Source organism: Euleptes europaea, chromosome 3 (genome assembly GCF_029931775.1).
Source record: "Euleptes europaea isolate rEulEur1 chromosome 3, rEulEur1.hap1, whole genome shotgun sequence".
NCBI classification, from domain to species: Eukaryota; Metazoa; Chordata; class Lepidosauria; order Squamata; family Sphaerodactylidae; genus Euleptes; species Euleptes europaea.
Window position 1 is genome coordinate 71,242,180 of NC_079314.1, and position 10,521 is coordinate 71,252,700.

General features: G+C 39.9%; 1 protein-coding gene across 7 annotated transcripts in view; it reads right to left on the reverse strand.

Moving 5' to 3' along the window:
- The window catches only part of GRIP1 (glutamate receptor interacting protein 1), a 289,631-nt gene extending 284,356 nt beyond the window's left edge, over window positions 1–5,275 (reverse strand). For all 7 annotated transcript variants that reach the window (XM_056846362.1, XM_056846357.1, XM_056846359.1 and 4 more), the window contains exon 1: window positions 4,936–5,275. In XM_056846362.1, coding sequence (XP_056702340.1) covers window positions 4,936–5,068 — 133 coding nt within the window. In that variant the 5' untranslated portion in view covers window positions 5,069–5,275. The remainder of the gene's footprint in view (window positions 1–4,935) is intronic.
- Window positions 5,276–10,521: the final 5,246 nt, after the last annotated feature.

A 10,521-nucleotide genomic window follows, 5' to 3' on the forward strand; every position in this document is an offset into this window, starting at 1 on the left:
GCATCCTGTCCCCTTTTGGCCCGGCCCAGCAGCAAGGAGAACAATGTTGCTGCGCCTGCTTTTTTGCTGGCACAGCCTCGCTGTTCTCAACAGAGCAAAATGCCCCATTTAAAAATTTAAAAGCTCCGAAAGGCTTTTTAAAGCCTTTGGGTGGCTGGGAAACAGCTTTGGAGGTGCCACGGTGGTTCCATAGCAGTGCCATTCCCAGCTGCCAAAGGCTCAGGAATGGGCTGCCTGTCATAGTTTTCACTGAGATGGCAATCCTCTCTCTGATCCGTACCATATTAGATGGATGACATGGCTGACCATTCATTCACATTAAGGATTCCTTCTCCATTCCACTAGAAGTCAGAATCATAGCCATCTCCCTGACATTCTGTTTTTTGACATATATTTTTGTTGTTACAGAGAAGCACCATATATGGTGCATGTGCAGTCTTAAGTGATACAGCCAAGTATAGGATTACCATCTCCATGAGAAATTGGCCTATGACAAAAGTTAAAATCCTAACTTTCTATCCAGAAGAGACATCAAGTCTCTCTCAGAATCACTGGAAATTTTGTGATAAACCCATAGAGCCTCCAGCAATTCCTAGAGAATACAAAAAAAAAAAAAAAAAAAAAAAAAAAAATTAAAACGTCACCCCATCTCCATAGAAAATCAAATGTCAAGAAGTTTCTAACAGCCCATTCCTGAAAATTGGGCCAAAACGTCTTAGAAGGTGACGTGACCTCACCGCCAGTGTGTGTGTAATCGCGTGTTTAAATGCACTTACGCTGGTGGCGAGGCCAGTTCCGTGGTACAGGCGTCGGTGTAGAGAGGCCGTGCTGGCACAGGGGGCCATTCCAGGGGAGTTTTAGGGGAAGGAGCCGCCGGGTAGGCAGCTTCCTATCCTGTTTCGGCCCTCGCCGCTTTTTAGCAGGCGCAGCCTCGCTGTTCCCTATTGGGTGAAAGGCTTTTTTTTGTTTTGCGGCGTGTGTGATTCGGCTTAGGAAGAGGCACCGCTGCGCCTCTTCCCGCCGACTCCACACGCCGCATTTTCAGGAATGGGCTGTAAGTTATCTGCCTCCCTGGCATTGAATTTTCCAAATGAAAGGTATAAAGATATATATTTTTCTGGATGACAGAAAATTCAAGAAGCAGAACAGCCAAATCAAATTTTACTAATTTGATGCCCAGATATTAATACTGATTGCCAGAACTTTCTAGTCAATTATTGTCAACGTCTCTTACAGAAATACCATCATTTTGGAATATTGAAACCTAGTGCAATAATGATAGAATAACCTTAGTTTAGGACTGAAAGTGTTCCATTTTCCAAACTCAGCTACTTCTAAGGTTATCCTTCAGAAAGAAGCTTCTCTACTGGAAAGTCTACAAAAGATGACACATTTCTCATTCTTAAATCACTGCTGCATCACAAATAGTGGCATGTGTAGAAATCTAGTCAGCCTTTGAAACTGTCCAATAAGCTCTACAATGTGTTTCGGATATTTTTTTCCCCCTGTCAAGTCACATCTGACTTATGGCAACCCCATAGGGTTTTCAAGGCAACAGACATTTGGAGGTGGTTTGCCATTCCCTGCCACCACGTAACGACCCTGGACTTCCTTGGAGGTCTCCCATCCAAATACTTGCCAGGGTCAATCCTGATTAGCTTCTGCGATCAGACAACATCAGACTAGCCTGGGCTATCCAGGTCAGGGCACTACTACTAATACAACTTTTAAAAATAGTTTGTATGTGGTTGTTGAAAAATATGTTGCCATAATCATGAAATTGCTTAAGAATCACTTCATCTGTACCTCTGGCTGCAGATGATGAAAACCTGGAATGCTTACTATAGTGATAGGTATGGTAAGTAAGCGGTGTATCCCACTGTGAGGTCTCTCGAGAAGCTGAACTTGTGCAAGGGATCTTCTAGAGGTTCACAGAGGCCAAAAACACATGGTCCCTTAATCCTCTTTATTCCCCGTTTCAGCCAGGATCAAATTTACCCTGTCTGGGGGGAAACTGTATGCATTACCTTGAACAAGCAGGAACGAAACTGGGCGCAGATCAATCCATGTAAACAGAAAATGCAGGCAACTTAGAGTTCCTGTTTTGAGTGCAACACCCCTGCCCCTGGTGATTGGTCGTTTCCTGGGGCAGGGAAGGCCCTCATTGGTCAATTTGAAATGACCAGTCATCGGGGGCATGCCAAACTAAACAGGAACTTGCTTCTCCTGCATTTTCTGTTTATATGGATCAATTTGCTCACAGCTTCATCCCTGCTCATTCAAGGTAATGCGTAGTTTCCCCAACAGCCCAGGTAAATTTGATCCTGGCTGAAACGGGGAATAAAGTGGTAAAGGAACCATGCATTTTTGGCCAGAATGAGAAAGACCTTTGCTCCTCTTTCAGCTAGCAGAACAACCAACTGACTTCAATGAACCTAAAAGGGCATAACTCTGTGTAAATGCTGGATTATGAGTGCAATTTAAATTCAGTGCTTTTATGGTGTAATATAGAGAGCTCACGTTACAGGTATTCCAATATATGGCCATTTCATCTTATATCATTAGATACCTATTCTTGTTTTTATTATACTAGCTAACATTTTAGCTAAAATTATCCTTGCTGTCATATGGTTGTTTCTTCCAATATTTATTTTTAATGGTAAAGGAAGAACAAAGCCAGTGATTTTATGGGGGAGATCTTCAAGAACACAAAGGTCAGAGAGGCATCCCATTGATAATGTGTAACAAAGGCATCTATATGTGCTACGCCTGTGCTTCTTTTAAAATCTTACCCAGGTTTTAAAATTACAGTGTCTCTTAACACAAAAAAGTCAAAGTGTAGTTGTTTCACATATATAAATAAGTGATTCTTCAAAAGACAAAATATCTTGGCATCCATGCTAAATGCAAACAGACAAGTTTGAGAAACCCTACCACTCCATTAGTACCATGTACCACAGTACTCAATTTAACTATGTATTACAGTTTCCTGGAGAATAAAGTAGTATAAATTGTGTGATCCAAAATGGGACAAAAGGTACAATGGTACAAGGAAAATATAGTGTGTGGTCTTTGTGATATTACATTTGTTATACTTTTTATTAACCATACAGCTTTTTGCCAGCTTTGTATCCAAAACTCACTCCAACCTTGCATCTGAAGTTGAAGGAGCTATTTAAACATTGGAATTATGGTGACTAATTGCAAAGGCAGCCATCAATTACAACATTTTTAAAAGGAGAAAAAAATCTGTTGTAAAGCCTATCCATCAGCCTGAAATTGGGATATATTTGAATTTGAAAGGCAAAAGCATATGGAGAAGTTTCTATTATTCATCCTAAATGGAAAAAGAAAAAAATCATTACAGACAATTCTATTCACGCTCTTGCTCAGCGCTGTTCCTCACAGAATTATGACTGACCCACTTGTTCTCTTTGCTTTCTTTTGATTTCTATTAAAGGATATACTTCAAGATACAAGTAGGGAAACTGTTTGATTAGCTGCATACTCTGGAAACAGGAACAAGGGCAAAAGTTGTCAACGTTTAATCATGGTCAGATTCTACAGAGTGTACACAGTAATTTATGAACAGTGGATAGTTTTAGTGTAAGATTCTACAATTGCTTAAAATGTAGGAGGATTGCACTGGGCAAAGATCATGAAACTAAGTACCCAGGACAACAAATGAGAATCAAATTATCATTTCAATAATAAGATTGTACAATTTTTAAAACTAATCTGGAATTTTAGTTGAAATGGACAGGCAAAACGAATCCAATACAGAACTTACAAATACAAGAAATAACTGCAAAAGTGAGCCTATCCACAATGTAAATCCAACTAATCAGAAACCTTACTGATTTTGATTCACACATCAGAAGTTCCACCAATGCACTTTTTCAGAATTGCAGTTTAACTGATTTTTCCCCACTGGAAAAGGAAACATGCTGCCATTCAAATGTGACCTGAAATTCACTGTTACAATAAAAATGGCTTTAAATACATTGACATATCATATGCTTATTTTAATTTTGTAGGCTCCAGAAAAAGCAGAGTGGCAACTAGTCACTGCAAAGATTTCAAACTAGTTTAAATTAAATATTGCATATTATGCATCCATTTGTGGATGGCTGCTTAGGCTAACACCATCAGTTTAAAGCATGGCATGATAAACTCAGCAATGCTTACATGTAGCTCCCCTGCCCATTGTTCCCTCAGGCATTTCTGGGCATCTCCAGTCCCCTGGGACAGGCAGAAGACAAAGCAGGAGCTCAGAACACTGACAGTCACAGATGATATTTTGAGTACAACGTATTTTCAAAAACCTGACGTTGCACAAGACTTAAAACATGCTTTTTGTTGTCTTTTCATGAGCTGCAGCTGTAGACACTTTGCTGCAGAATAAATTAACAGAACAATTAGTTATTTCTTCAGCAATACTAAGAACATGCAGCATGAGAGACAATAACTTTCTTCTGAAAATAATATCCACAAAAGGATGACTTGCATTCAACATTAATCTTTGATTTTAACTTCAATGAATTCATCTTTTGTAATGTTCTTTACAACTGCAGCTATGGATTTTTATATACACATACCGAACTATGGCACTGTTACAAAATGATCTGTAATATCAGTTTACAGCATAAAGTGCCTTTATAAAAGGCTTGCAACAATAGAAATCAATTAACTGCAACTGAAATATTAACTACGCCTTTGAACTGTGTCTTTCTTCAATCCATCCAGATCACAATAGCTTCTTTTGCCTTTAAAAAAAATAGCCAACACTATCAACAGAGACACACAAATGGGTAATGCTTCTGAATGCTTTTATACCTGCAGGAGGTATTCTGGTCAGCATTAGCCTTTTACACCAAAAACGCAATAGCAAGCATTCATCGCAGCAATCAGAACACACGTTTATACCGTCCTTACTTGGAAAGTGCTCAGAGGCATAATAATAGACATCCTCATAACCCTCATGATAATCCTCCTCCGGTCGGTACTTTTTGCCTTTTCTTCTCCTGGATCTCCTTATCTGCTTGACAAAGCCCAAGAAACGCTCCATCTCATTCAGCAGCCCACAGTATCAGGTCCGTGTACCTTTTGTTGCTATTGCCCAAGAGCCACGCTTCACAAAAACCTGTCTGAGCATGAATGAGCAGCAAATACAGAGGGCGAACTGGCCCCTTTGACCAGCCAGCTTGGTACCATTCCAAATCAGTTTCAGCTCTGACAATAAAGGACACGGCTTTACCTTTCCAGAGCCTGAATTAAAAGAACTGAAGTTACTATTTCAGAATAAAAGCAAAGGTTTTAAAAGAAGAAATCAAAAGCTGAAAAAGGAGGTACGTTCTTCATGTGAAGTACTCCTTAACAAACAGAGCAAAGTTCAAAAGATCTGAAAGCAAGAGGAATCCCAGCACTAGAATTTCACTATTCTGTGTCTCCATCACTTGAAGAGGGGCCAGAGGGGCGGAGATAAACGTTACTCAATGGACTAAACCACATCTGAAAGCAAAAGAGATTTTCTGCAGCTTAGTAATCACTGCCTTGCTATTTACAATTGCACCCCTTAAAATGATGTGTGGTTGCTCTTCTTAGCTTCTTTTTAATGTTGGTTTACAAACAGTAAATAGAAGGATCATTTTTGATACTATACCATGAAGTCTGAATAAACAGCAAAGTGGTTTAACCCATACACACAGACCACTCACTAGCAAGAGTGCGCTGAATGTGTTAATTGGAGCAGCAGGGAGAAAGCTTGGCAGCTGCTTTTAAATGACACACTTACACATGGAGCATTGATACATTTCAATCATTAAGAAGTCTAAAATATTATAATATGTAAAAAGTCTCTGTACACAGTCAGCAACCATACTTGCAGCAGCAGACAAAGGATACTACATCAAACATAGCCTATAACCCAGTGTTTAGATTACTCATCTAAAAACCTTTTTGCTGAGTTTTAAAACTCATACCCGAGTATATACGGTATATTGGTGCAGGACTGGAACACAACTAATAAATCAGCATTGGCAGCAAAGTGGTATATAGGGCAGCACATGCAACTATTCACTAACAGCAATCAAGTGGAAAGGGGACTCCAGGTTCATATTGGCAGCCATCACTGAGAGCAGGGAGGTTGGTGGTTCAGGTGGTGATGCATGATGTACTCTGAAATCAGATGCTCTACAAGCCAATTTCACTATTGGCCACATTGGGTTCTATTGGCATTGAGCAGCAATACTCTTGCTCTGTGCTATTTGTCCAGTGTCTTCTAGACATATGTGCCAATATGCTTGATGTTCAGTGGTAGTAGCCATTTACTGCCACTGCCCCCACCTTTGGGCCACTACTGCCAAATTCTCACCTGAGCTTACTCTGTTCTTGCACCAGAAAACATACTCCTTTCTGTTTCAGTGGAAGTCACCTACAGCTTCCTGTAAAAATAAAATTATATGACCGTCCTAAAATTGGACAGTGAACTCATTCATTCATTAATTTATTGTCAAGAGAAGGATCACTGATTCGTATTTCCCAGAAGCCCCACCACACCAGGCCTGCAATTCTAATTGACCAAGCATCCAAACTACATCAATCTCAATCAGCCATATCACTGGTGGTTAATTTGAAACATAATTCAGATAAGATCAGACCAGGTTTCTGTTTTCAGTGCCACAGCCCAGCCCCTGAATCTTTATAAGATAATATTCAATCCTTCATCTTGGTAACACCTGCTTCTATATCCTGCTAGAATCAGGGATGTACAGGAATATATCTAACGATCTTCCAGGTTTTCAACAACTGTCAAGCTAACTTTTAAAAAAGCAGTAGCAGCTCAGAATTAATTCTCACAGAAACCACGCTGTGCAAGACCTGAGTAACAATGCAATGGAAAGCAAAGGATGCTTATGATGTAATTAGAGACATCTGCTTACCTTACATACACAGCCCCAATCAAATACAAAACACTAAGGTAGATTTGCATTTCATGACTTGATGCCAGCTTTCAAAACAGATTCCAAGTTTTGACACCAATGAAAGCAGTTCACATTAAGAACTGAAAGTGTCCCTGGTCTAGCTGTTAATGTGTCTTGTCAATATAAGCATAGCTTAAAGGTACATTTGTTTCTGTGCATGTGTGTGTTAAGTGACATCAAGTCATCTCCAACTCATGGCGACCCTATGAATGCATGACCTCCAAAATGTCCTATCATTGACAGCCTTGCTCAGGTCTTGCAAACGGAGGGTCGTTGTTTCTTTACAGAGTCAATCCATTTTATATTGGGTTTTCCTCTTTTTCTGCTGCCTTCAACTTTTCCTAGCATGACTGTCTTTTCCACTGAGTCTAGTCTTCTCAGAATGTGACCAAAGTCTGATAACCTTGGTTTAGACATTTTAGCTTCTAGGGACAGTTTAGGTTGATTTGATCTAGAACCTATTCATTTGTGGGTTGTTCGTTTTTGTTTTTTTTGCAGTCCACAATATCCATAACATTCTCTTCCAATAGCACATTTCAAAGGAATCTACTTTCTTCCTGTCAGCTTTTTCATTGTCCAGCTTTCACTCCCATACACAGTAATAGAGAATATTATGGCATTAATTAACTTGATCTTGGTTGTCAGTGACACATCCTTACACTTAAGAATCTTTTCTAGCTCCTTCATGGCTGCCCTTCCCAGTCTCAATCTCCCTCTGATTTCTTGGTTGCAGTTTTCCTTTCGGTGGATGATGGAGCCAATGCATAGAATAATCTTGAACAATTTCAATTTCCTCATTGTCCACATTAAAGTTGAGTAATTCTGCAGTAGTTATTACATCTTGATGTTCAGCTGTAGTCCTGCTTTGGCACTTTCTCCTTTAACTTTCAGCAGTAGTCACTTCAAGTCTTCGCTATTTTCTGACAGTAATCTAGTATCATCAGCATATCTCAAATTGTTAATGTTCCTCCCCCCAATTTTCTCTTCACCTTCATCTAAATCTAATCCAGCTTTCCTTATGATATGTTCTGCATATTTGTTCCTAGTGAGAGGCAATCTGTAGGACAGTATAATTTAATTAAATTTTTGAGCCTTCCAGGTCCTGACCTACATACATACCTGGGGCCATCACCTGTTTCTGGTATGAATCAGGTGAAAGTTTTCTCAGCATGGGGAAAAGAAAAAAGTACAGACTTGGCAGGCTGGTCTAAGACACTTGATGGATCTACCAAGTAATGACAGATATTGTAGGGTATATACTGACACAACATATTATTTAGTGTAGAACTGGGCAAATCTCCTAATAAGAGCTGCATGTAGAAGAGCGTTATGGGTGAGATTCACAACACATGTAATTTCTAGCACTATACCAGCAACTTTCTTTTTTCCAGTATTTAATCTTCCAACATAATGTTTATTTGTTCCTGACAGGAATGCTTCATAAAATGGAATATCTGTCTTATAATCAGCAGTCATTTCAAGTTCTTAGTTAATTGCAGTCGTCTTGCAGTTGTCTTGTTTGTGGCTTCCTGGAGGCACCTGGTTGGCCACTGTGTGAACAGACTGCTGGACTTGATGGGCCTTGGTCTGATCCAGCAGGGCCTTTCTTATGTTCTTATGCTTTAAAAACTGTACTTGAAAATTTACCACCTTGATTTTATTCTTCTTTAATAAACAACATATTTGACTACATTGGGACAGTAGTGTGAAGGAAGATGAATATATTTATACATAACAGAAGAGAGTGCTAAAGTATTTAAATATGTCCCAAAATGTGTCTCAAATTAATAAGGAACAAGCAGAAGAATTTGGTCTGAAACATAAAGGAAGTTTATGGACTCCCAGAAGATCATCACTACACAGTGTTTACTGTTGAAGTATGAAAGTTAATTAGATGTCTAATGATCTGGGTGACATTTTGTGAACAACATGCTTATTTTCTGCAGCATAAGTTCTTTTGCTAAAAGATGGCTGGCAAAAAGAATAAAGCACATTTGATTATACATGCTCTAAATCAAACAAATTTGACATTAAATCATTTTATATGTAAAAAACTCTGTTTTAAGGCTATAGGATCCTACACTGAAGACTCAACGAACAAGAAAATATCTATCTTCCAAAATATGCCATATAATTATTATGTCCTCACTTTCTGCTACAGTACCTAATACATGCCTTGTAAAGCATTCTATGCATTCATTTGTTAAAATATTTGAAATATATTGCATACAAGCTAGAGACCCAAGAGGAATTGAGGAGGGCATCTCATTTCCCCCTCTCCCACTATTTCCTTTTCCCCTTCTCTGAAAGCCCCATAGTCTCACCCCTTTTCATGCTTCACTCTTCCCACCCTTCCACCACTCACCCCACCTTTATCTGTCCCCTTGTCTTCAGCTTCCCCTCCTTCCCTCTACTTGGGAAAACTATGGCTATGTTGCAAAGGGCCAGCTGCTATACTGGGCTCAGATGCATGGTGAGGAACCCACAAGGACTTCTATATCCCCTTCCTCACACTATTTTTTCTTCTATATCCCCTTCCTCGCACTATTCCCTCTTTCCCTCCTCCTGGCAACCCCCGTATCATGACATTTCCTTGCTTCCTTCTCTCATCTCCCCCCCACACCTACTTCTTATCTTCCCCCCATCTTCAGCTATAGTTATTATTTATTCGCAATGGGGACCCAAAGCAGCATATATCAGTCTCTCCTCGTCCATTTTATCCTCATAGCAACCCTGTGAGGTAAGTTAGCTAGAGAATGTGTAACTGACTGGAGGTCACCCAGGGAGTTTCCACAGCAGATTGGTGATTCAGACCTTGGTCTCCCAGATCCTAGTTTGACACTTTAACCACTATAAAGGTTTAGCTTACATTGCAAATAGTATTTGGAAGGGGAGGTTCTGGAGATAACCTAGGCCCAGATATTCCAATTCCTTTCATTTTTGCCCCTGAAATTCCCATGATATCCTGAAGGTGGCGGCCAATTTTGAGATTCCTATTTTCTGAGGAGTTATGCCTGTCACAAATGGACATATGGACATGCAGATCCTTTTGTTTTTATAGATTCGTGGTAACAGTCAGCCAAGTGATTTGTTTTGTTATGATATTTGTCCTGCCAAGGCAGGGGTTCTTTAAGATTTGGAAGCAAGGAAAATACTAGTAGGTGGAGAAAAGGCAATGCTTTACTTATAAAGTAACACAACATTCAGTTTATCAATTTATAATCCACAATACAAAGTAACACAAAGTAATAACACTTTACATGAGTCTCTCTCTCCTCCTTGGCTGCAGGGGGCTCCGTGTGCAGCATCCAGAGAGATCCCAGGGTCAACAGTCCGGCCATACAGCATCCAGGCTGATCTGTGTAGAAGCCCCACGTTCATCTCCTTTCTTGGGTTTTTCATTTAGGCCAGGTACTTTGGGTTGATTCAGGGCACCTGGCCCACAGCCCTGCCTTCCTGATCATGCACACCAGCTGCTGCATGAGTCGGCATAGACTGCCTAATCAGCTAGTGAGTACATCTGGCAACACAACACTCC